A 27282-nucleotide genomic window follows, 5' to 3' on the forward strand; every position below is an offset into this window, starting at 1 on the left:
TTGAGAAGATCTGAGATAGATGAAAACAGCTGTACTTGAAGACCCATAATGCCTTTCGGCTGGCATTCTGTTCTGATTTTCAGGCTTTGCAGTACATCCACAATGGCTACGCGAAATCACTACGCGATCCTTTAATATGCACCCTGCTGAAAAAGCCGAGGAAAAGGGTACCACCGGACCAGTCTCAAAATGACCACCGGCTTCAGCTCGAATTCATGTCGATTCGCAGATTATTTTGTTATCTGCGGACTGGACACTGAAAGCGGGCTTGAACCAGACGAACTGTCAGGTAAGTGTTGTGCACGGGCTGGGGAACCATAATAATAATTCTGCATGGTTTATGTATTAGTTTGTTTCTTTTATATAGATTTTAGAGTACAGTATTATATCCATGTTTAAACAAAAACATGACAGTTTATAATAGGTTGATAACTGGTAATACTGTGTACATCAGTAAGTAGGACGGCACATCAGTGTTGTTCATACGAGTTCCTATTTTCTATCTTTCCATTTTATGTTATAACGTTACGTCTAATCGTTTAGAAGGGATTATTCCAATAAATGTTGTTAGCTTGAAATGCTCGAGAACTGTAGGCCGTCGATGTTCCAGCTGTAATTAAAGACAACGAACAGCTGTTCATGGATTAATCTCCTCCTGAGTATAGCCAGCACTCATTAAGTGGTCAAAAGCAGGACAGACACATTTACATACGTAGATCACTGACCTTGATTGGCTGTTTCAGAACATACCAGAATAAGACCTGTTTCTATTTCTACAATTTGTAAATAACAGGGATGTTTCCCCTATCAGTAGTACGTTGATATTACCATACTGTCAATTGTAATTACACATGTGTCAACGAACATATACATACAAGCAGGTTAGGCCAAAAATAGCTATGTCAAAGAAGCACATCTGATTTCTTAGTTGTTTATGGCATCTGAACAATTTGATTGATTCCCCTCTGTCTTCTTACACACCTACCCTCAGTGATCGATGGGAATCCATTGATCAATGCATGGCAGAGTGCAGAATACAGAGTGAAACTGGGGGTATCAAGGACCATAAGGTTCTCCCTGGGGGGGCAGAACACTGAATATGTCAGGATGATGTCATTATTAGACCGGGTCTGCTATTTCTTGGGAGTGCCATGGGTCTCTAGGGGAGATGAGGTGGTATGATACATAAAGTGGGGTGGGGGGTGAACTCTTCCTGAGCTCAGGGTGGTGGGTTAGTTGTGTACGAGTTTGAAAAGAAGTGAAACTGGTGTGGGAGTATACTTGAAGATGCTGATCTTGGTTTTCTTGTCAACAACAGTTATGTTTATGGAAGGAACTTGTAGAATCTAGTACATTGTTTTCAAAGGACAAGTCAGGCTACATTATTTTTTTGGGTAGCCTAGGGTCTAAGGATATGTAAGTATGTGCATTTCCCTAAACTCAACTGTTACTTTACAATCAAGCTCTAACGTTTTCTGCTGTAAACATAACCTGTTTATGAATATGTACAAATCAGAATAATAATTTATTCTACTGCAGAGACATTTTTGTTAGTCTCGCAGGTGGTCTCAATCATGAATCAGCACAATTTTATTTTGTTTGTGTCTCGTGAGACGTCATTAGTTGCTCTCCACCTCTGTAGGCTCTCTGGAAAGAACAAACCCTTGTATACTTCAACAAACACAATGAGCATGCATCCTGTGCCTTGACTGTACAGTTTCCCCCCATAAACTATCCTAGTTTTACAGTATAAAATAATGAGGTATAATGTAGGCAAAGAGAAGACCGTGAACTGCCGTAATAAAAACACACACAACTCACTGGTTTGTGAGTGGCACCACCTTGCATGTCTCTCATTTCACTTAACATAAGCCTAAGGTTCTACTTATCAAGGGACAGTTTTTTGCAGGAAGGATGGAAACCTCTTTAGATAACACACACAAGATCTATCTTATGCAAATGTACTTAACACATCTGATGAGATAAATTATTAACAGCATTTGCATTAGTAATTTTTAAAATCTTTGTCGCAAAGACACATTTCCTTCCTCTGAGTGTAAAAGTGGAAGTAGAATCTTTTACAGAAATCAGTCAAGGATGTGTTCACTTCCCTGTTGTTTATCTAGAGAGAATTATGCTATTCAGATTCTTATCATGATTGTCTCCTCTTCTCGAGTACCTGCCTTTCTAATGAGAGAGAGACCAGCTGGTGAAAGTTAAAGTCACTGGGGTGTTCAGCAGGAGATTGCATGTCATTCAGTAATTCATCAATCTAGGAAGAGTGAATTAGACAAATAATGGTGGTCCTCTGACCAGAGACTAGACTGTAGAAGACTAGAGGTTATCCTGTAGGTTCCATACTTGGCCTTCATGTTTTCTCCTGCAGTGACTCACTCAGACAATGGAAAGCCTTTTTGGAGGCTGAGGGTTCTATTGGCTGAGTTGATATGGGATGAGGAATTTGTCCTCTTTGCCATTCTGTGCATAGTTCCAGGGCCATGAGTGCACTGCTGAGACTTATAGCACTGTTTGGTCTAATGGTACAATAGGCTGTTATTAGACATGCTTGTTACAGACTGTTTCCTGAGTCTGTCAGCCACATCTAAAGGAATTAAAGCTGTTGGCCTGCCAGATATCTCAAACTGTGTGTTTTATGTAGAATGTGTTTTGAATGATATGCTTCCAGGATTCCTCCTCTTGTAAGTTTGGGTCAGGGAATAGGAAGTGACTGCATGCCTGGCGGGGATTCTGAATAGTGAAAACTGCCTTGGGCCAGACCCTGATGTAACCTTCCTCATTGTGGTCAAGGATCAACAGGGTAGGTTATAATGGTTAGGGAGCATCTTGTCTAATCATAGAGGATTACAATACATCACATTTACCCTCCTGCTTTTTAGCTAGATCCTACTAGCTGACAAAATAAAAACGCTATTACAATGTTACTGCAATGTCATAGCAAGAGGACAATACGCTAGCAATGTTGGGAGTGTACTACTCTCTATGGGGTGTTGCCACGTCACTGAGACATTGTGGGAATGTCTGTGAAAATGTATCCCTGTGGGTATATTTGTGAATCTCCTCCAGCTGTACACACGGCTGTTAGCGTTGGCCTTCCATAAGCTCTGATGTGGTGAGGTAGTCGTGATTGACTAGTTAGTGAGAGTGAAACTGGATGGTGCGCAATTCAAATAAATAATCCTAAAAATTATGGATATTAAACATTTAGGTACATATAAGTGTCTTATATCAGCTGAAAGCTTACATTCTTGTTAATATGACTGCACTGTCTGATATACAGTAGCTATTACAGTGAAAACATGCCATGCGATTGTTTGAGGACGGCGCCACACATTAAAATATTTTTCCACTGGCACAGGTTTCATAAATTTACAAATAGCGATTAAATATTAACTTACTTTTTGAAAATCTTCCTCTGATTTGTCATCCAAAGGGTCCCAGCTATAACATGTAGTGTCATTTTGTTAGATTAAATCATTCTTTATATCACAAAAGGTCTGTTTAGTTGGCTCCATCGGTTTGCGTAATCCACCCGTTCAACATGCAGAGAAAGGAATCTGAAAATCTAGCCCTGATCTTTGTTTCAACAAGTCAAAATACGGTTCTATATACTCCTCAGATACCCTAAAATAGAATCAAACTATAATACTTCTTATGGAAAGAAGTATGTTCAATAGGAAACCGATTTTAGCAGTTGCGTCCTGTCTTCATGGCGCACACAAACACGAATTTCCAAGACTGTGTCCCTGTACTAAAACTGATATTTCTTATTCGTTTTTGAAGTTACACGCCTGAAACCTTGAACGTAGACTGCTGACACCATGTGGAAGCCATAGGAAATGCAACCAGGGAGCTCATTTTCAATATGACCTTATACTTGCCGTTCTAAGAGGATGGTGTCTCTAAAAAAATATTCTGGTTGGTTTTTCTTTGGATTTTGTCCTTCCATATCTTTTGTGTTATATTCTCCTACATTATTTTAACATTTCTACAAACTTCAAAGAGTTTTCTTTCAAATGGTACCAATTATATGCATATCCTGGCGGCAGGGTAGCCTAGTGGTTAGAGTGTTGGACTAATAACCGGAAGGTTGCAAGTTCAAACCCCCGAGCTGACAAGGTACAAATCTGTCGTTCTGCCCCTGAACCCACTAGGCCGTCATTGAAAATAAGAATTTGTTCTTAACTGACTTGCCTAGTTAAATAAATGTTATAAAGGGCCTGAGCAACAGGGCACGTCATTCAGGTGGAAATTGAGAAAAAAGGCCCCAAGTTAAGGTGTCTATTTATTTTTATTAACCAGGTAGGCTAGTTGAGAACAAGTTTTAATTTACAACTTTAACGTTGAAATTAAAGTTTATCTCCAGCTTCAGTCTAAGCTTCCTACAGCCTGGCCTCTGTCCTACTGCTCACTGACTGACTGCAGAGACTGGCTAGTGACAGAGAGTGTGGACACGTACACTGCTGTCAACCTGAAACTTTACAGTTTATTTCTGGATCGATTGCTCACCACAAATGGTGATTTTTCAACCATCTCTCTGGGCCTTAAGTCACTCTCCCCTGACCTCTACTTCCCTTCTCCTCTCCCTACTAGTCCACTGTCATGGTCTGCAAACAAATATACCATTGGCACATTTCCACTGAAGATTTACGTCACTGTTTTACCAAAAAGACTCAGACTTTTCTGTTTCCATCTATGCGAGCCGGCACCCGGGTCTCACTGGAAATGGCTCTTGCAGACCTGCTCTGACTTGGGGCCAAGCCCAGGATACTTTTCAGTGTAATTTATATAACAATGGCTACTGGGGACTTTAACATCTTCTCACAAAGCAACTGTCGTGATGATGCAGAGGCTGTTGGTTCTGCTTGCAACAAGTCTTTTGTGTCACATTCCTGATGGAAACACATACGTTTCATTGGAAAAGCACCTCTCCCTCTCTCTACAGTAGAGATCCATGGAGTATGTATCCTCTTAGAGAAACAGGGCCTTTGGATGTTTACATGAATGCTTTCTCATGCAGCTATTTTGGTATCTCTTGATAACGCCCTCCACCACAACTATACAATGTGGAGATATTGCAAGCAGTACGGTTCCTGCCGTGTGCAGGCTATGTGTTCTCAGTATGAACTTCCTGCTCCCTCTCTCGTTCTCAGGCTGCTGAGACCCAGTTAGCACTAGCAGAGCTGCTTCATATACAGTAGCAGCGGTGAGTGGGAGAGCTCTTCTTCTCCCTGGCAGACTGGAGGAGTCACGTGCACACAGCAAACAGACAGCCCAGCACAAACTGCTCTCTCTGACCAATCAAACGAGATTATGGGTGTCATGTGATTAGTGGACTGAGCGAGCTGCAGTCTCTAGAGTCTATGCAATCAGTCTGTGCTCTGGTGAGTGTGTCTACTAAAGGCGTCCGCACACTTTCCAGCCGAAACAGCTCGGAAGAGTTTGTGCATATATCATGATAACATTTTGTGACGTTTTTGTTAGTTTCTGACACCGGTAAGGGTTTTTCAGCTGTTCGGGCATACACATTTTTTTCTTGAGGAAGCCAAAGTCTACGCCCCTTCGTCGGTGATTGGTCAACAGTAGGGATTCTTCAATAAAGTCTTTGTTGTCTTTCAATGAGCGACCACTTGTTTTCATGCAAATGTTTAATTGAGAAGTACTACACCAAACATCTTAGTTGAATGTAAAATTATGCGGCTAACATCTCCTCGGTAAAAACTTCTAAATTAATGACAGATTTCTTGGGTTATTTTAGATTAATTCGGATTATTTTGACGAAGTGTATACTTGCTACAGCTTCTCAAAATGGACTAACTATTGACGCTTTTTTCTTGTTTTTCAAATGAGGGTTTTTTACAGGAGTATGCGAGCACACTCGTTCAGTTCGGCTAGTCGAGTTCGGCTAGGCATGTAGCCTAACTGAAGCGTGCTGAGACCTTAAGAAACACAATTAAGGTAGTGTGGTCCATGACGCATGCTCTTATCACCCCTCACAATCTGCTGGGATGTTTGTTGGAGAAAGAGGGGCTTGCCCATACGCTGATCTGGCAGTTTCACTTCAGGTGAGCAGAAGCCTTGTGAAATCATAAGAAACCCCACAATTCAGGTCGCCTGTGAACACAAGCTGATTTGTCAGTTTTACAGTGTGGTTTGAGTCACACTGGTCTTTCCATGGCCTGTGTTCTGACTCAAACGGTGAAGTCAGGCAGTCAGGATGGATGGGGCTTTCCAGATAGCCCTTTCTCTGATCACCACCAATGATAGGAGGTTTTAGGGGTGAATTGAACAGCTGTGCCTAACTGACAGCTGTCACTCATCCTGTCCTTCTCAGGCAGTTTTCTGTAATCTGTATAGAGGCTACACTGTACAGTATGTTTGTATTGGTTCACAGAGCCCACATATCCTCACAGGAAGCCTCCGTCATCTTTCTCCAAGACACTGCCCCTTATTGGCTTACACCACCAGGACTTAAAACAGATGTGTCCTTTAGAGGGTTATTTGTCTTAAGAACCGGAACAGGAGTCCGCCTGGAGATATAGGCCTAGGAATGTTCTGTAACAGTTGGACCCCAACACTGTATCACTGTACTGACTAGGTTCTCTTATAAGTGTTCAAGCCCCCATAATGAGCAGACGTTGTGACTTGCCTGAGGACATCCATGTTAGAGGAGAATGATTCAAGTGTTTCTGGGGGAGGTATAAAAAAATGTCTTCCAATGTAGAAATTGAAAAAGCTGTCAGGAAATAAAGCAGATTTCACTTTCATAAGGGGGCTCTGACTGTCAACGTGCTGACGTTAGGAATATGGGGACTGAGGGTAGAAATGATAAGGCTGAGGTGAATGAGGATGAGCTGTCTGTCTCAGAATGCCTCTGTGCTGTGACCAGTGCATGATTAGCGCCTCCAGATCATGAGCTCTGACGGGGGAACAGAAACCCACTCTCTCTCTATCCACTGCCTAAACATAGCCTGAAGCTTTCCTCTGTAGGGCACTGCATTTCCTTGTGTCCCACCCACAAAGAGACAAGAGTCTTCGGCCCCCTCTCCCATTTTCTCTTTGATTTGTGTGCACAAAGCCTCTTAAGATGACTCTTCTTTTTTTTTTTCATAGAACTCCTTTTGTCCTCTTCTTTTCGTTTCAATATGCTGAAGTCATTATGGTCCAAAGCTGTGTGATCTCCAGTAAGTACTCTTCATATCCAATATGACAGACTGGTACTTATTAAATGTGATCCGTTCCAAAGCAACATGGACAGAGGTCACATAATTGTATGCCATGTCACGATCACGATCACAATGTATTTTAGAAAAATTGATATAACCAACCAGCTAATATCGCTCTCCCTCAGTATGCCATGCACATGCTGTCATTTTTTCTGACATTGACTTTTCCATCAGGGGGCAGTTATATCACTGGCTACAGCAGCCAAAATGTGGCAAACTTGATGACAAAACTCTCATTTATGCGACAGTGTTAGGGTGCAGGGTGAGACCAGATTAGCATATGTATTTGGGGCCCTCCTGCCATGCCGACGTGATTGGCTAGCTCACAACTTGGTCCTGTTGGGGACAGGCAGCTGACACAACCCACCCACACGTGCACGCACACACACATACACGCACTCACTCTGAGCGCCCCCCACACTATTCAAACACTAACATCCCTTGAGTTTCCCAGACACCACCTCTCTTTAATCCCTTAATGAATGACATCACTATAAAGCCCCCCACACACGCTCATTGTGGGTCTGCACTCATATTCACTGCCTGTTAATAATTCATATGTGTGTTAAAGGAGCTCAAGTCCTAAGGAAGTTTCCTCAGGCATCTTACAGTGTCTAACTAAATAGTGTTTAAGCAAATCTGTAACCTTGTGGAATTGAATAATGACTGTTGAAGTGTTATATACATGGAAGTATAATTGAATAGGGGAATCAAGTGTGTGTGTCCTTGAAAAATCTAGCCCTCTGGTACTTGTTGATTTTCAGACACTTTGGATGGCCATGCTGGATCTTTCCTTTCTGTTTTTTAAATTATTTTTATTTCACCTTTATTTAACCAGGTAGGCTAGTTGAGAACAAGTTCTCATTTGCAACTGCGACCTGGCCAAGATAAAGCATAGCAGTGTTCAACAGACAACACAGAGTTACACGTGGAGTAAACAATTAACAAGTCAATAACACAGTAGAAAAAAAGGGGAGTCTATATACAATGTGTGCAAAAGGCATGAGGAGGTAGGCGAATAATTACAATTTTGCAGGTTAACACTGGAGTGATAAATGATCAGATGGTCATGTACAGGTAGAGATATTGGTGTGCAAAAGAGCAGAAAAGTAAATAAATAAAAACAGTGTGGGGATGAGGTAGGTGAAAATGGGTGGGCTATTTACCAATAGACTATGTACAGCTGCAGCGATCGGTTAGCTGCTCAGATAGCTGATGTTTGAAGTTGGTGAGGGAGATAAAAGTCTCCAACTTCAGCGATTTTTGCAATTAGTTCCAGTCACAGGCAGCAGAGTACTGGAATGAAAGGCGGCCAAATGAGGTGTTGGCTTTAGGGATGATCAGTGAGATAACACCTGCTGGAGCGTGTGCTACGGATGGGTGTTGCCATCGTGACCTGTGAACTGAGATAAGGCGGAGCTTTACCTAGCATGGACTTGTAGATGACCTGGAGCCAGTGGGTCTGGCGACGAATATGTAGCGAGGGCCAGCCGACTAGAGCATACAAGTCGCAGTGGTGGGTGGTATAAGGTGCTTTAGTGACAAAACGGATGGCACTGTGATAAACTGCATCCAGTTTGCTGAGTAGAGTGTTGGAAGCAATTTTGTAGATGACATCGCCGAAGTCAAGGATCGGTAGGATAGTCAGTTTTATTAGGGTAAGCATGTACTTGTACTTTTTTTGTATTTCAAAATCACTTTTCGACTCGAAGTTGATACTGAGAAGAAGCCATTTTTTATGGAGCAATACACATAATATGTCTCTATATTTTGAGATTAGAAAAGGCAGATTTCTACACTGAACAACAATATTAACGTAACATGTAATGTGTTGGTCCCATATTTCATGAGCAGAAATAAAAGATCCCAGAAATGTGTTTACATCCCTGATAGTAAGCATTTCTCATTTGCCAAGATAATCCATCCACCTGACAGGTGTGGCATATAAAGAAGTTGATATCAACAGCATGATCATTACACAGGTGCACCTTGTGCTGTGGACAATAAATTGCCACTCTAAAATGTGCAGTTCTGTCACAGCACAATGCCACAGATGTCCATTTTTTTTGAAGGAGTGTGCAATTGGCATGCTGACTGCAGGCATGTCCACCAGAGCTGTTGCCAGATAATTGAATTTTAATTTCTCTACCATAAGCCGCCTCCAACGTAATTTTAGAAAATTTGGCAGTACATCCAACCGGCTTTACAATCACCGACCATGTGTATGGCGTTGTGTGGGCGAGCGGTTTGCTGATATCAATGTTGTGAACAGACTGTTCCATGGTGGTGGTGAGTTTATGGTATGGGCAGGCATAAGCTACGGACAACCAGCATTTCTTATTGATGGCAATATGAATGCACAAAAATACCGTGGCGGGATCCTTAGGCCCATTGTGAGGCCTGTTTTTAAAAAAAAAGTTATCTGTGACCAACAGATGCATATCTGTATTCCCAGTCATGTGAAATCCATAGATTGGGGCCTAATGAATTTATTTCAATTGACTGATTTTCTCATATGAACTGTAACTAAGTAAAGTCTTAGAAATTGTTGAATGTTGGGTTTATATTTTTGTTCATTATACAGTATATATCTACATTCACTATGGGGTATGCATGGTCCACACATGCCTTGAGACCTCTCTGCAGCTCAAGTCATACAGAACTGAAATAAATGCTTCACATAAGGAAACCTGCCTTTAAATCCCAGGCGGAGTTCATGACTGGAGAAAAGCTTGTATAATAAGCTAACTCTGTCCTCTCAGCACCCTGAGGCTCTCTCTATCTCCTCTGCTCCACTCTGTGGAAACAGGAAGCCTTTCTTATGAAGAGGGTTAAGACGGCTGCACGGCAGAGGAGCAGATAGCGTTTTTACGAAAGCGATGATGCAGACTGACTCCCTCATTACCTCTCAGCCTGTCTGTCCATTTGATCTCAGCTCTGCTGCTGAGGAGGCAGGCTGCCATGAAGAAAGGCTCACGCCGCTTCTGTTGAAAGGAAATGGAGACAATTCATTTTCAACGTTGGTCACATCCAGAGGTAAGCTGTGGCCAGGCCATGTTGAGCCACAAGGAAACAAGGAAAAGCAATGATTGGCTTCCACTGGGGCTCTACTTTCACAATATACTATACTGGAAAGAGTTCAGTCTTTTCATAAAGTTAGAGAAAACCATGCTTTCAGTCCTACTCATCCTTTGGCGTTTGGAATTTCCTACCTTTGCCATTAAGCAAGATTTTTACAGGCTGTGTGAGTTGGTTCAGTGAAAAAGAGTACATTACCCATGTCTCCTTTACGACTAGTCCTAGAAGGTCATTCTGTACATGTCACCCCTGGTTACAGTGTCCATACAGTACATCTCTCTGTGGAAGCTACAAACCCTGAAAGCACTACCAGCAGCCAGACTGGAAAAGCCAGGTGAGATTGACAGTCTTTTCTGTTCACCCCTAGATAATGTTACGAAAAAGCCTAGCAAGACACAAGATGGTGTTTAGGGGCAGAGGATTCTTTCACGTTGCCACTAACTTTATCTGAATGCTACGTGAATATGTTCTTACACTAAACAAAAATATAAACACAACATGTAAAGTGTTGGTCCCATGTTTCATGAGCTGAAATAAATGATCCCAGAAATTTCTCTCAAATTTTGTGCACTAATTTGTTTACATTCCTGTTAGTGAGCATTTCTCCTTTGCCTAGATAATCCATCCACATGACAGGTATGGAATATCAAGAAGCTGATTAAACAGCATGATCATTACAAAGGTGCACCTTGTGCTGGGGACAATAAAAGGCCGTTCTATAATGTGCGGTTTTGTCACACAACACAATGCCACAGACATCTCAAGTTTTGAGGTAGGGGGGAATTGGCATGCTGACTGCAGGAACGTCCATCAGAGCTGTTGCCAGATAATTTAATGTTCATTTCTCTACCATAACCCCCTTCCAAAATTGTTTTAGAGAATTTGGCAGTATGTCCAACCGGCCTCACAATTGCAGACCATGGCGTTGTGTGAGCGAGCGTTAGTCTCGCGTAGTCTCCCTCCCCTACGTGTGTGTATTGTTGGGGTCATTTTAACCTAATTTGTATATGACACGCCCCCACCATGTAACATGGACAACCATGACCCATGTGCCTATGTGTTATGTAGGCATGCCACCCTAATGCCACATTGAGGTTGAGAGAATTAGCTATTTTATTATTTGTCCAGTAAGTCTCCTAATACAGGTATCACCCATTTACACTGTGAAAGAATACTTGTTCATTTATCCTGTGTCCAGCATTCATACTACATACTCCTGGAACTCTGTGGTCCACTGTATTAAACATGTCCCCCCTTACACAAATTTATGAGAGCCGTCCCCTTTTCCAGATGTGTTGCGTTGAGGGTGTGAAATGGCTGCATTTATTATTACATTTTTGAATAGTGTACAGTGAATTCAATGAAATACATTCAAAGGAAAAATGGGTATGATATCCTTGAATGTGAATGATAGTACATTTTGATAACTTTTATATAGATAGCCAACATAGGAACATGGGTCATGGTAGTCTATTTACTATGTGCAGCATAGGCATACCACCCTTAGTGCTATAATAAAGTAGTGTCAGTAAGGTACATACTTACATGGTACTTTTGAAGTGAAGTAGCAGACCGTAATGAATGGTCCTCAAAGAAATGCAAGGATCCTGTTCTGATTAACTGACAATGGAAGAATAAGGGGTAGAGGGCATGAAGCTCTGTGCTTTCTCTTAAAGGTCACAGTCAAAATGATGACCTCTTAGTGTTTGTCCAGTAGGTGTCCTGATATAGGAAGCCCCCTAGGCATTTTAAAAGATATCAAAACAACAATTTGCATTATTCTGTATGAGATTCCTCCACTGATACAGTACATTGAGACATCAGTCAGGTGTGCTGTATGAAAAGAGGACTACTGGTTTTCCCCACGATTGTCTCAGATATTTGTAAACAAATGGTTTTCTGCTCTCACAAAGGGGTCTCCTGCCCACAGCTGCATGTCTCCAGGTATTTAGCTACGCATCCCATTCTCACAGGAAAGCTTCTCTGCCGCCTGCTCCCTGTCTGTCTTACTAATCACCTACCATTATGCTGCTGGAGTCAACATGGAGTGAACCCATCCATCTCAGTCCACTCAGTTATACATGGACAGTGACTGGTATAATATAGAGGATTTTTAATCCCCATCCATACAAGTGTCTTGGATAGATGGAGCAGTTACTCATTACCCATCTTGTCCCCTTGGCGTAAAGAGTCACTGGTGGCTGTTAATCAACAGGGCTGATTTACTAAACTCTGCTCCATATGTTAGAAATATGCCCTTTCTTATTTCTCATTCAAGGAAGTGATTAAACCCCTAGATCCTCTACCCCTATCCCATTCATCTCTGCTCTGTCATGTTTTCTTATACAGCCACCATGTGGACAGATTGCGCTGTAAGACGAGGATGCTGGCCTCCCTCATCTTTATGTCAGTGTGACGTCTGATGTGGTGTAGTAATACCCCATAGGATAATCCATTTTCCTGAGAGGTGGGTTTGTTCTGAAGGCGCCTCATGCTCAAGAACATGGTGTCGTGTTGGGCACTTGATTGAGTTCAACGGCACGCCAGGTGGGTGGAGTTTGCGCTAAGTACCAATGGAATCGCTGCTAACATTCAAACCCCATCCATCTGGCGGTCGCAGAAAGTTAAATCAAGCACCTTCTCTCTCCATCATCTCCTCTCCTGATGAAAGATGGGAATGCTCATGCCCATGGTACTGGGGGATATGGATATAGTACTTAGAATGCAGTAGTGTCTGTCTTCTTCCTCTGTTTCTTGTTTATGCACTCTCAGCAGTGTGCAGGTTTTTTGTTCTCACGACCGTGTGTAAATAATGAATTCTGCTGTGGCGCGGCATAGGGCATTTGTGTGTGGAATCCCAACAGGCCCAGTTAATGGAGTAGAAAAACACTCATGGGTATTTCAGAGGGAGGCCTTGCTCTGAAGGCTGTGAATAACATAAAAATAAGCTGTCTCTCCTCTGTGTGAAAGAGCCAAATGGCCCATAGCTTTGCTGCATTTTTGGCTAGGCTCACTCAGTGAGAAGGTCATGGTGTCTTTGTTGCGATCGGTTTTTGATATGTTAGCGATGTCCGCATGAATGTTCTGCTGTGATGACGACGAGCTAAGCATTCTGATAACTGAGAGGCACGAGGCATCTCTGCTCTCCTGAGTCATTCCAACCTCAGCTCAGTTGGCCGTGATGGCACTAGGTCTGTTCTGGAGGCAGTCCCTGGCACGCAGGACTAGAGAGAGAGAGCGGAGAGTCCAATGGCGGCAAGCTTTACACCACTCCAGCCGACAGTTTGTATTGCGTATGGTGATCTTAGGCTTGTGTGTAGCTGCTCTGCCATGGAAACCCATTTATGAAGCTCCTGACTAACAATTATTGTAATGGTGTTGCTTGCAGAGTCAGTTTGCAACTCGGTAGTGAGTGTTGCAAGCGAGGACAGTGGCCTAGTACTTGTAACTTTGGGAAGTCCATGGATGAGCCCAGTACTGTGTGTGCGTAGGCATGTGTACTAGGCCTCATGGCAGAGAAATAATCAATTCAGTGGCCCATGACAGTGTCTTTTTAACACCCACAAATGCTTGTTAAACAAGAGTGTCAATTGATCACTTTTTTATTGGCTATTAGGTGCCCTGCCTTGTACAGTATCCAGAGGTAACTACATAACAAGGAAAACCAGTCTTAACGTTAACTTATACAGTGATGTATAGGCGTAGAGTTTTGTGGCACATTATATAACATGCATTATACTAACTTCCGCATAATATTATCAGTATTTTTCTTTAATGTAGTTTTGGGGGCTTCCTCACTGAGGAAACCTACGGGACAAATACTTAAAAGAGCAAATTTTCCATGATTCGTTAGGAAATAATGATATGGACTCTATTTGGCATATAAATTTCTCGGTCATGGGTGGCACACAATGGGATATGGGGGAGGGGAGTGGGTGGGGTATATGCAAATTCAATATTAACATATGAATAGACTTATCGTTGTACAGTAGCCAGGTTTTCATGACTGGATAGATAGCATGATGAATGCCGTCTTCTTTGTGCTCTCTGTTTGTCTCCTGTCTGATTGTGCCAAGTATTGTTGACATACCACTCCATAGTTTGGCTAGTCTAATTGTTCACATTCTTGGCCTAGTTTCCAGCCCAGGATTCTTTGATATGGACGTGAAAGTAAACAGCAGATTAAGCAGTTAATTCTACAGCCACAATTTTCTTGCCCAGGTACCCCATCCCAGGCAAACCAGCACCCCAAGGACCCCCATCATATGTTTGCAAAAAAAAAGTTAAATCACGTCTTGCCTTATCATCAGGTGAATGACAATTGTCCCCCACAATGAAATTGGGGAGGGGACTGTGGATCTGTGTCTGTCCGTTTGTACGTTAGTCACACAATATCTCAGACAGCACTGGGACGATTTTGACTAAACTTGGGTGAATGATGCGTCTTGCCATAGAGATCCGGCATGTACAAAATTACATTGATTGGTCAAAGGTGGGAGCTATAGTAATTAACTGAAGTGTTAGTGAGACAAGATATCTCTATTGGCCCAAGGGGGGGGGGGGCACTGCATCATTCATCTGGGACAACTTGTTAACTGTTGCAAAAGGTAATCAACATTTTAAAATGAATAGATTTGGTAGATCGTTTTTCAACGGCGATACCGATACCGGTTATTGGATGACCAAAAAAGCCGGTAACGATTTATAAAAATAAAAATAAAAATAAACAAATTTATATTTGTATTTGTAATGACAATTACAACAATACTGAATTAACACTTATTTTAACTTAATATAAAACATCAATAAAATCAATTTAGCCTCAAATAAATAATGAAACATATTCAATTTGGTTTAAATAATGCAAAAACAAAGTGTTGGAGAAGAAAGTAATGTGTGCCATGTAAAATATGTACCATGTAAAAAAGCTAACGTTTAAGTTCCTTGCTCAAAACATGAGAACATATGAAAGTTGGTGGTTCCTTTTAACATGAGACTTCAATATTCCAAGGTAAGAGGTTTTAGGTTGTAGTTAATATAGTATTTATAGGACTATTTCTCTCTATACCATTTGTATTTCATATACCTTTGACTATTGGATGTTCTTATAGGCACTATAGTATTGCCAGTGTAACATTATAGCTTCCGTCCCTCTCCTCGCCCCTACCTGGGCTCGAACCAGGAACACATCGACAACAGCCACACTCGAAGCATCGTTACCCATCGCTCCACAAAAGCCAAATCTAAAAGCGAGTGACGTTTGAAACAGTATTAGCGCACACCCAGGTAATAGCTAGCCATTTCACATTGGTTACACCAGCCATTAGGCTGATAGGCTTGAAGTCATAAACAGCGCTGTGTTTGCGAAGAGCTGCTGATCTACCGACTTCTACCTCAGGCAATCAAGAACATGTTTGTTCATAGCTTTGACTAGAGAAAGACAACAGTATAGAATGGAGACGGTTTATTATTGATGTCTGGGCTGCCAGGCCTTTTTCAAGACAAGACTCCATGGGACAATGTACTGTTATGACCATATAGGGAAGAATGTGTGTCATTCATAACTTTGGCAGACGAGCACATATTTTTGAATACTTTCAGAAGAACTTATTGTTTAACAAATACTTTCTTTGTTCATTACCCTAGTTTCTTTTTTATAGCCATGTGTCTGCCACATTCCACTTGTTCTGAAACACCACAGTTGATGTGTGTTTTTTTGGATCGTCCACAATCCTCTCAGGTGTTTTTAAATGGTCTCATTCTTCGTAAATTACACTGTGTTGCTTCCTTCAGAACCAGCACAGGCCTGATCATATTCCCTCATGTATTATAACACACAGATACAGTTCTTCAAGTGTGTTCACTGTCATATCATAATCCACAGCATAGCACTGTCAACAGGGATTAATCATGGGCTTTGGAGAGGAGAGCACCGCATTGCTACAGCAACACACATTCTCTGAAAACACACCCAGCTGGTTTAGACAGAATCTTGACAGAACCCTGAACCTAACAGAAACCTCTGTTCCTCCATACACACATGAAGAGGATGTGTTGTTCCCTCAGTGTTTCTCTCACCTATAGGAGAACACTGTCAGAACCCTTCTGTCCTGAGTAACTCCTGCTGTGTGTGCACATATTGAGAAGTGATGCGGTACTCAGCGGTAGCCATGTGATTAATTACTGTTGTTTTATCTGTTGTGTAGCTTTATGCCAGTATATAGAGGCTACTAAATTCAGAGATGGGGCCAGAGGATTGGCGAGTGCAGATGAAGGTAACCCCCAACAGCCCCCCTCCTCAGAATGACCTCACCTCCGCTTGCTCCTTTAACTTGACACGCCCTTGTTTCACAGCACTCTCCTTTTGTTGATTTGTAATGTTTCTGAGAACTCAGTTCTGTACAGGTGAGGGGAACTCTGCAAGCACTTTTCCGTATGTCCTTCCTCCCTCTTTCCACCCTTCCCGGTCCTCCCTCTGTCCCCCTCCTCCCCTCTCCTCATCCCCCTCCTCCTCCTCTACCTTCACCTCCTCTTTTTGAAGCTAGCTACTGAACAACAAGCCAATCTGTTTGACAATCACTGCGTCTCTACCTCTCACACACCCAGTTCTACCTACATGTACCAGAGCTGGTGTTGCTTGGCCAATGTGTTCTCTCCCCTTCCACTTTGAATGACTTATCAATCATGTCTTGGTGTGTGCATCACTTCTGCTTTCATTGTGGATCTGAATCAATTTAATTTGTGTTGGTTTGTTTAATTGATTGATTGTTTTGTGGGTTGCTTTGCCTGTATTGCCATAAAAGCTGTCACTTTACTGGTAATCCTATGTGTCAAAGTTTGTTTTCTTACAAGCAACAATTATTGTCTTTTTCTGAATAGATTTATACAAACAAAACCATTATTATTATCTGACTATTTGACCTCTTTGGCAGCGGTTACTTTCGTTCACTGACCCAGTACAGGATGCTGTTGACAGCTTTACATGATGCAATACAGCCTTTCTCTCCAGACCACTGTGCTCACTTCCTATTTCCTGTGAGGAGAGTTGTCTTGTGCCTCAAGTCTGCTTCTGATTGGGCCTCTGCATCCTTTTGCGCTTCTGTTGCACTTTGGGCCCGGAGTCCTGAATTTTTTGCTCTCTCTTTTTCCTTCTGTCTTTTTCTCTGTCCCTCTATTTCTCCCTCTCTTTCAGGTGAGAATTTTGAGCAGAGTCCACTGCGGAGAACCTTTAAATCCAAAGTTCTAGCGCACTACCCAGAGAATGTAGAGTGGAGTCCCTTTGACCAGGATGCCGTTGGCATGGTAAGGGAACTGCGGAATGTGTAACTAACACAAAGTGTATTTTATTTGAAGCTATACCCATTTCTGTTTCCAGGGTTTACATCTGTATATCATTATGGGTTAGAACCTGTATTGTTTAGCTGACCAACTAACCTGATCTATTACCTCATCTCTCAGCTGTGTATGCCAAAGGGTCTGGCCTTCCGCACGCAGGCGGACACACGTGAGCCACAGTTCCACTCCTTCATCATCACTCGGGAGGATGGCTCGCGGACGTACGGCTTCGCCCTCACTTTCTACGAGGAGGTGACCAGCAAGCAGATCTGCAGCGCCATGCAGACCCTGTACCACATGCACAATGCCGAACAATACGACATCCTGCACACCCCCACCACCCTGCGGTGCCCTGAGGACCAGCGCCACCTCCATCCCCACCCTCTCAACCCCCACCCCCACCACACGCTCCTCCCCACGCCCTCCATCTCCCGGCTGCAGCGCTTCAACTCCTACGACATCAGCCGCGACACGCTCTACGTGTCCAAGTGCATCTGCCTCATCGCGCCCATGGCCTTCCCCCAGGCCTGCAGGAAGGTGCTCCAGCAGCTTCACCAGGCCGTCTCCTCCCCCCAGCCCCCACCCCTCCCCTTGGAGAGCTACGTCTACAACATCCTGTACGAGGTGCCCCTGCCTCCCGCCGGGCGCTCCTTGAAGTTCTCGGGGGTGTATGGGCCAGTGGTGTGCCAGAGGCCCAGCACGGCAGAGCTGCCTCTCTTTGACTTCCCTATCAGCCAGGTGTTTGAGCTGCTGGGGGTGGAGAACATCCTCCAGCTGTTTACCTGTGCCCTGTTGGAGATCCAGATCCTGCTCTACTCACAGCGTAAGTCCTTACTTAGGATCTTTCTCTCTGAACTGCTGAGCTTTCTGTGGTTTTCTGTCTATTGTCCCCATCGCTTTTAGAAAGGATTGGGATTTGTTATTTCAACAGAAATACTGACATTTTAGAAACAATCAGAAATAACAGTTGTGGTTAGGATCTTCGGTATGTTCATTGGAACTGTTATCCAGGCAGATTAAATAAACTATCCTGCGATTCCATTAAAGGCCCAGTGCAGTCAACAACTCAATTTCCCAGTGTTTTATATATATTTCCACACTATAAGGTTGTAATAATACTGTGACATAGTGAAAATGATAATGGTCCTAGCAAAATTCTTGCTTGAGACATTACCCTTTGCTAAGAAGCTATTTTTGTATATATATTGTTGACCATTTTAATTGAAAACAATTACAGTAAGGTACTTCCTTGTTACCCAGAAGTTATTTGATATTGAGATAGAAATGGCTGTATTGGACATTTAAGGAAAGCTGTTTTCTTCCGAGCTTGTGTAAATGTTAGTTTCTCCTCATGGGCTCTCCGCTGTGTGTGTGTGTGTGTGTGTGTGTGTGTGTGTGTGTGTGTGTGTGTGTGTGTGTGTGTGTGTGTGTGTGTGTGTGTGTGTGTGTGTGTGTGTGTGTGTGTGGTGTGTGTGTGTGTGTGCTGGTGTGAGGCCTAGCTTGTGTGTGTGCTGGTGTGAGTTGCTGGGGTAAACAGGCTGTTTTGCAGCAGCAGCAGTGTGTGTGTGTGTGTGTGTGTGTGTGTGTGTGTGTGTGTGTGTGTGTGTGTGTGTGTGTGTGTGTGTGTGTGTGTGTGTGTGTGTGTGTGTGTGTGTGTGTGTGTGTGTGTGTGTGTGCTGGTGTGTTTTGTGTGTGTGCTGGTGTGAGTGTGCTGGGGTTGCTGGGGTAAACAGGCTGAGTTGCTGGGGTAAACAGGCTGTTTTGCAGCAGCAGTGTGTGTGCTGGTGTGAGTTGCTGGGGTAAACAGGCTGTTTTGCAGCAGCAGTGTGTGTGCTGGTGTGAGTTGCTGGGGTAAACAGGCTGTTTTGCAGCAGCAGTGTGTGTGCTGGTGTGAGTTGCTGGGGTAAACAGGCTGTTTTGCAGCAGCAGTGTGTGTGCTGGTGTGAGTTGCTGGGGTAAACAGGCTGTTTTGCAGCAGCAGTGTGTGTGCTGGTGTGAGTTGCTGGGGTAAACAGGCTGTTTTGCAGCAGCAGTGTGTGTGCTGGTGTGAGTTGCTGGGGTAAACAGGCTGTTTTGCAGCAGCAGTGTGTGTGCTGGTGTGAGTTGCTGGGGTAAACAGGCTGTTTTGCAAACAGCAGCAGTGTGTGTGCTGGTGTGAGTTGCTGGGGTAAACAGGCTGTTTTGCAGCAGCAGTGTGTGTGCTGGTGTGAGTTGCTGGGGTAAACAGGCTGTTTTGCAGCAGCAGTGTGTGTGTGCTGGTGTGAGTTGCTGGGGTAAACAGGCTGTGCTGGTGTGAGTTGCTGGGGTAAACAGGCTGTTTTGCAGCAGCAGTGTGTGTGCTGGTGTGAGTTGCTGGGATAAACAGGCTGTTTTGCAGCAGCAGTGTGTGTGCTGGTGTGAGTTGCTGGGGTAAACAGGCTGTTTTGCAGCAGCAGTGTGTGTGCTGTGATCAGGCCTTTGTTTCCCCCTGCTCATGTTCAACCCCAGGCCCACACTGAGAGAGATCGACAGTGAATAGGGACACATTCAAGAGGACTTTTTTTGGGAGGAATGAGAGATATTTAGATATGACACATGTCATTTGGCACATAGAAAAATGTGATCTACAGAATTGATAGAAACAGGTCTTCCACTATGTGTGAAAAGAAACAGCATTATACATAATACATCAGCTCCAATCAGGAATTGTTTTGTTCAGGGACCAATGTTGGAGGTTTTGAAAAGCAAATGAGCTTTTTATACAGAATGGCGTATTCCTCCTCCATGGAAGCAGACCGGGATTGACTTTGATCAGAGTCAGTGGAGTGCAGCAGGAAGATTGTTTCAGGATTGGAGAGCTGGCGTGTTGATAGGATCCATTACGGAGAGACAGGGAAAAGGCAAATTGTTTATAAAACGCCAGGGGCGAGAGGAGCAATGCTGTGGTGTTGCTAGGCAACCCTTGCAGGAGGATAAGGAGGAGAACGCAGTCAGTGATGCAGGATAAAGATGATTGGTTGGAGATGACATCATCCCTTTTTTTCTCCAGAAGGCTCATTGCAGAATGTGTGCTGAGGAGTGTTTTCTGGAGTGTGAACCTGTGAGCTTTCCACTGAGCAGGGACAGGGTGTCGTTAGTTAAAGCTGCATAGGCTGAGGCAAGTGATGCCCCATACTAAAAATTAGCTGACTGGAGAGAGTCTGTTCTAAAAATAGAGGCATAATTCATAACTCAGATACCTATACCCTGGCCTGGCCAGTGTCTTTCCCACATACAGTACATGAATCCTCCTCGAAACGAGCATCTGCTGCTGTTTTTCCCATGTCTTCAAGTAGATCAATGGAAGCTTGCCATTTCTCCTACCTGGCCTGCATGTTAGTAGTCTGTATATAGAGCTCTCATTCTGTTAGCAAACCACTCAAATAGGCTCCGATTACCTTATTCGTCTTGGAAAGTCCTTGTGGAAAGCAGCGTAACAGAGAGGAGGACAAGTGGAGGACTACGCCAACACTGAAGCTCATTAGATTTCCCCCAGTTGAATATCTGATGAATGACCCTATTAAAGAGTGTGTTTTCTCTTAGACCAGATTAGCTGTTGGCAAGGCCTGTGTGTGTATGATACTGTGGTGTCGTTTGTGTGTGTGTATGTGTATGCATTTGTGTGTTTGTGTGTGTGTGTACTTTCATGTGTTTGTTTGTGCACACGTCCTTGCATTTGCATGCATGCGTGTGTGTGTGTGTGTGTGTGTCTGTCTGTTTGTGGTTTTTCTCAGGAAGGTGGTATCATGCTCTGAAAAGGCCTGTTGTTCACCAGGCAAGGTCAGAGCACTAGCAGACAGGCTAGATTAGTATTCCTGTCTCTGAGTCCCTGGCCCAGGTCCTGGGAGAGGTGGCTCAACGAGGGGGAGACCCGGCCTGGGAGAGTGCCTGTTCTGGGGGGAGAGGGTCTATTTTGGGCAGAGGGGAGAGGGCCTGTTCTGGGGGGAGAGAGGAGAGGGGAGAGGGCCTGTTCTGGGGAGAGAGAGAAGGGGGCCTGTTCTTGAGGGAAAGAGGAGAGGGGAGAGAGCTGTTCTGGGGGTAGAGAGAAGAGGGCCTGTTCTGGAGGGAGAGTGGAGAGGGCCTGTTCTAGGGGGAGAAAGGAGAAGGGAGAGAGCCTGTTGAGGGGAGAGGGGCGAGGGCCCTTTCTGGGGGGAGAATGGGGGAGAACAGAAGGCCAAATGAAGAACTAGTAGTTATTTTGGCAGTAGAACAGCAAAGGCAGAGCTGCTACTGAATATAGACTTGTTGTGACTGATAGAGAAGGAAGGTAGATAAACAGGACTGGATGGAAGTTTACATGGATGCCAAACACTTGACTTGGAGTGGACTGTTTAACCCTGTAGATTACAAAACATTGCATACGGTAGGTGTCAAAACATTTAGCCTTTGTGACCATATAAAACCAGTCAGTTTGTGACTCTCTCCTCTGTTGTTTGTGTGACAGACTACCAGAGGCTGATGACTGTGGCCGAGAGCATCACAGCCTTAATGTTCCCTTTCCAGTGGCAGCATGTCTATGTGCCCATCCTGCCCGCCTCACTGCTGCACTTCCTGGATGCCCCAGTGCCCTACCTGATGGGACTGCACTCCAACGGAGAGGGTGACCGCACCAAACTAGAGCTGCCTCAGGAGGTAACCTATACACTCATGCACCCATGCACGCATGTTTGCACACACATACGCACAGCTACTCATATACACACACGCACACACACAAATCGAAATAGATTTTTGAGATTTGTGCAAGGAATTGTTTCTCAAGGGTTGTTTACCTTGTTCATTTCTCTCATTTCTCTCCTCTCCCATCCTCCCTATTCCTTCTCTCCAAAAGGCTTTTTAATTGGAAACATTGAGCTCTAGCTGAAACCATTTAGTTGGATGCCCTCAGCCCAGCCCTCCTTAAATGCTGCCTGTCAAAGCGATAACAAGTCATTTCTAATCAGATTGCAATGCGTGAATGGTGTTTGTGCTGAGACTACTAACAAGGACTTCCCTCTGGACACTCCTGCCAACCCCATCTCCATCTGCTGTCTGATACACCCAACAACGTGACGGCATGAAATTGGCTAATCTGTAGAGAGAATCACAGGGCCTTACAACACAGATTACAAACCATCCCTCGATCCCTAGATCTCCAGGCTTGTTTTTGTCCTTCGTTTTGATTAACAGTCGTTTTTCCACCAGATTTAGACAAAGGAGGTGAATTTATTATCAATTTACTTAAATGATTGATTAATTACTTATATAACCCATTGATAAACGCTAAATGGTTGTCGTTAAACATTATTCATGCTTAATGATTGTTCTTAAATAAAATGGGTTTGTGTTTACGTCTTAATGATGGTTTCAAAGGGTCGAGTGTTTCCTTTGTGAGGACAAACAGCCCTCGTTAACCATGCTGTAGCTTACCCATGCTTTTACGGTTGATCAAAACACGTTGCTTTGCTCCTGTACACAGCAATCCTGCTAAGGGCCCTTCAACACAGAGCCTGGAGGAAGGGTGCTGTGTGTGCAACAAGCTTTTACACATCTGGAGGAAGGGTGCTGTGTGTGCAACAAGCGTTTACACATCTGGAGGAAGGGTGCTCTGTGTGCAACAAGCTTTTACACATCTGGAGGAAGGGTGCTGTGTGTGCAACAAGCGTTTACACATCTGGAGGAAGGGTGCTGTGTGTGCAACAAGCTTTTACACATCTGGAGGAAGGGTGCTGTGTGTGCAACAAGCTTTTACACATCTGGAGGAAGGGTGCTGTGTGTGCAACAAGCGTTTACACATCTGGAGGAAGGGTGCTGTGTGTGCAACAAGCTTTTACACATCTGGAGGAAGGGTGCTCTGTGTGCAACAAGCTTTTACACATGTGGAGCCGGTCCAATGGAAAGAGCTATGATGAATAAAGAGCCTAAGAATTTGTGAATTGATGACCTAAGTCAATCTCAATATTGCCTTATTCATCCATTTTTATATTTAAATCCTAATACTCTTAAGATGAAAGGCAGCAGATCAACAATGGAGGGCTTTTTCAAAAGAGTAGTTTGTCCCATTCAGAGTATCTGTTGATATTATATTACTGCCTTCAGTTAATCTCATGAAGTCAACCACATCTTTTCTCCTTATGCCTCAATTGGTACTGCTCTGCGTTAAGCCACCTAGTGGAGCAAAGTGGGAATGGTTCTACTATAACAAGAACATAACTATCACTCAGTTTGCTTCTCTGGTGTTCTCTGTTTCACCGACATGTTTACAATGACAGCTAAACAAGACCACCTGTCATTCCAGGCCAACTTGTGTTTCGTGGACATCGACAACCACTTCATTGAGCTGCCAGAGGACCTCCCTCTGTTCCCCAACAAGCTAGAGTTCATCCAGGAGATCTCCGAGGTGCTGTTGGCCTTTGGCGTGTCTCCGGAGGGGAACCTGCTCCACAGCCAGGGCCAGGCCAAACACTGGGGCTTCCGCTCCACTGACATGGTCACGGACAGACGCAACGGCAACCTGGCCAGCTCGCCCCTCAACTCCTACCTGCTGAGGGAGAACGAGACCATCGCTAGACTGCAGGCCCTGGTCAAGAGGACTGGGGTCAGCCTGGAAAAGGTGAGAGCAGGGCCACAGTCATCCATTTGACTGGAGCATATTATTCTAGATAGTCTGCATATACACTGAGTGTACAAAATATTAAGAGCACCTGCTCTTTCCATGACATAGACTGACCATGTGAATCCAGGTAAAAGCCATGATCCCTTATTGATGTCACTTGTTAAATCCACTTCAATCAGTGTAGATGAAGGGGAGGAGATGGTTAAAGTATCAACAATGGTCCACCACCCAAAGGACATCCAGCCAAATCGACACAACTGTGGGAAGCATTGGAGTCAATATGGGTCAGCATCCCTGTGGAACACTTTTGACACCTTGTAGAGTCAACTCAATAATAGGAAGGTGTTCCTAATGTTTGGTATATTCAGTGTAGATTCATTCAGATTAATACTGCATGTCTGTCACAGTCTTTTGAAAATGACTAAGGGGTTTGTAGAGCAAAGATACTGTGGTGGGAAAGGCAGTCTATGAGCTGCCCATGTAAGCTGCTGCTGGCTAGCTCCGAGTGTGCTGTGCTTCAGCCCTGGTGACGGAGGAAGTCTGTTACATTGTCATCAACAGAAAATTGGCGCCCATACAGAACCTAATTGCCATCTGGTTTGAACACGACACAGAGGGCCGTTGGTAATAGATGGTAATGTTTCAGCAGAATCACATTACAGACCAGTGAATGAATGAATTAGCTTTTAACTCCCGAGGGGAGGTCTCTCCAACTCTCCATATCTGTAGGAGCCCAGAGTAAGCAGCTTATGGACTAGTAGGGGCTCATCATTAGCTTTCTCTGGAGAGATTGCCTGCCCTGGTAGTCTGCTTTTAGCTCCTCAATTCGTGGGTAAGGCTTCAGGTAGGGTCATTGTGGCCATGTCTCACATTAAGGTAACCTCCTGATTTAGGATCAGTGGTTTAGAGCAATGAATTAGAGGAGGGCTCAGTGGGTCACATCCCTGCCATCTGATCTGGGCTTCGTAGCCATTACTCATCTTAATGTCTATGCGGACATGTATAGGTGACTCACTCATTGTGTCCTTGTGTCCTGCTCTTGCATGTTGAGATCTGCAACTGTGTAACACTTTTATTGTAACAGAGAAATGTGTGTTTTCAGTTTTTTTTGTCAATAAATCAAAACATCTCAGACGTTTTCCCCCATGCCCCTATCAGTGCTCCAGCAGCCTGTGCTAACATGGAGATATGAAACCCATACCCTCTATGGCAGGAGTAGGCAACTAGATTCAGCCGCAGGCCGGTTTTTATCACAGCGGATGGTCGGGAGGCCGGAACATAATTCTAATAATTTGAACACTGCAAATTGACCACAACTAAGCCCAAACATGGATTGGAATTGATAATAACAATAATTTCATACCTTGATTACAGGATCACATATTTCTATATTTTTTATTTGTGGGAATATTGGTGACCCCTGTTGTCGACCCCTGCTCTATGTCTTTCTTAACTTCTGTCATCAAACCCCTCTTTTTCTTCTTCTTTTTCACTCTCTATTTTTCTGTGCTGTGTTTTCCTGAGCCGCTGTGTTTCCTCTCCCTCTTCCAGTTGGATGTGAGGGAGGATGCCAGCAGCAACAAGGACCTGAAGGTGCAGTGTGATGAGGAGGAGCTGAAGATGCACCAGCTCAACATCCAGGTGCGAGAGGTCTTCGCCAACCGCTTCACCCAGATGTTCGCCGACTACGAGGTGTTTGTCATCCAGCCCAGTCAGGACAAGGAGTCCTGGTTCAGCAACAGGGACCAGATGCAGAACTTTGACAAGGTGAAATCAGAGACTAGATTCCCTATATAGTCCACTACTTTTGAGGCCTTAGGGCTATGGTCAAAAGTAGTGCACTATATAGTCTGCTATCAAGCACACCAGCATAGTCCCTGTGCACAAGAACACAAAGACAACCTGCCTAAATGACTACAGACCCGTAGCATTCACGTCCGTAGCCATGAAGTGATTTGAAAGGCTAGTAATGTCTCACATCAACACCGTTATCCCAGAAACCCTAGACCCCACTCCATTTTGCATACTGCCCAAACAGATCCACAGATGATGCAATCTCTATTGCACTCCACACTGCCCTTTCCCACCTGGACAAAAGGAACACCTATGTGAGAATGTTATTCATTGACTACAGCTCAGCGTTCAACACCTTAGTACCCTCAAAGCTCATCACTAAGCTAAGGAAGCTTTGACTAAAAACCTCCCTCTGCAACTGGATCCTGGACCTCCTGACGGGCCACCCCCAGGTGGTGAGGGTAGGTAGCAACACATCTGCCACACTGGAGCTCCCCAGGGGTGCGTGCTCAGTCCCCTCCTGTACTCCCTGTTCGCCCACAACTGCATGGCCAGGCACGACTCCAACACCATCATTAAGTTTGCAGACGACACAACAATGGTAGGCCTGATCACCGACAATGACGAGACAGCCAATAGGGAGGAGGTCAGAGACCTGGCCGGGTGGTGCCAGAATAACAATCCCTCAACGTAACCAAGACTAAGGAGATGATTGTGGACTACAGGAAAAGGAGCACCGAGCACGCCCCCATTCTCATCGACGGGGCTGTAGTGGAGCAGATTGAGAGCTTCAAGTTCCTTGGTGTCCACATCAACAACAAACTAGAATGGTCCAAACACGCCAAGACAGTCGTGAAGAGGGCACGGCAAAGCCTATTCCCCCTCAGGAGACTAAAAAGATTTGGCATGGGACCCTCAAAAGGTTCTACAGCTGCAACTTCGAGAGCATCCTGACCAGTTGCATCACTGCCTGGTACGGCAATTGCTCGACCTCCGACTGCAAGGCACTTCAGAGGGTAGTGCGTACGGCCCAGTACTTCACTGGGGCAAAGCTGCCTGCCATCCAGGACCTCTACACCAGGCGGTGTCAGAAGAAGGCCTTAAAAATTGTCAAAGACCCCAGCCACCCCAGTCATAGACTGTTCTCTCTACTACCGAATGGCAAATGGTACCGGAGTGCCAAGTCTAGGGAATATTTAGGGAATAGGGTGCCATTTG

The 27282-nt window shown here is 44.3% G+C and overlaps 1 protein-coding gene and 1 pseudogene across 3 annotated transcripts in view; one reads left to right on the forward strand and one right to left on the reverse strand.

The window, feature by feature from the left end:
• The window catches only part of LOC124035600 (DENN domain-containing protein 5A-like), a 49260-nt gene continuing 21978 nt past the window's right edge, over window positions 1–27282 (forward strand). Inside the window, exons 1-7 of one of the 3 annotated variants that reach the window (XM_046349111.1) lie at window positions 1–289; window positions 16529–16597; window positions 17515–17624; window positions 17781–18480; window positions 22120–22307; window positions 23953–24267; window positions 25822–26037. In XM_046349111.1, coding sequence (XP_046205067.1) covers window positions 190–289; window positions 16529–16597; window positions 17515–17624; window positions 17781–18480; window positions 22120–22307; window positions 23953–24267; window positions 25822–26037 — 1698 coding nt within the window. In that variant the 5' untranslated portion in view covers window positions 1–189. Of the gene's footprint in view, window positions 290–5784; window positions 6084–16528; window positions 16598–17514; window positions 17625–17780; window positions 18481–22119; window positions 22308–23952; window positions 24268–25821; window positions 26038–27282 lie in introns of those variants that run through there. The other 2 variants (XM_046349113.1, XM_046349112.1) reach the window with 2 other exon arrangements.
• On the reverse strand, window positions 14107–14162 carry LOC124036781 (annotated as a pseudogene).

Source organism: Oncorhynchus gorbuscha, linkage group LG05 (assembly GCF_021184085.1).
Source record: "Oncorhynchus gorbuscha isolate QuinsamMale2020 ecotype Even-year linkage group LG05, OgorEven_v1.0, whole genome shotgun sequence".
Classification (NCBI taxonomy): Eukaryota; Metazoa; Chordata; class Actinopteri; order Salmoniformes; family Salmonidae; genus Oncorhynchus; species Oncorhynchus gorbuscha.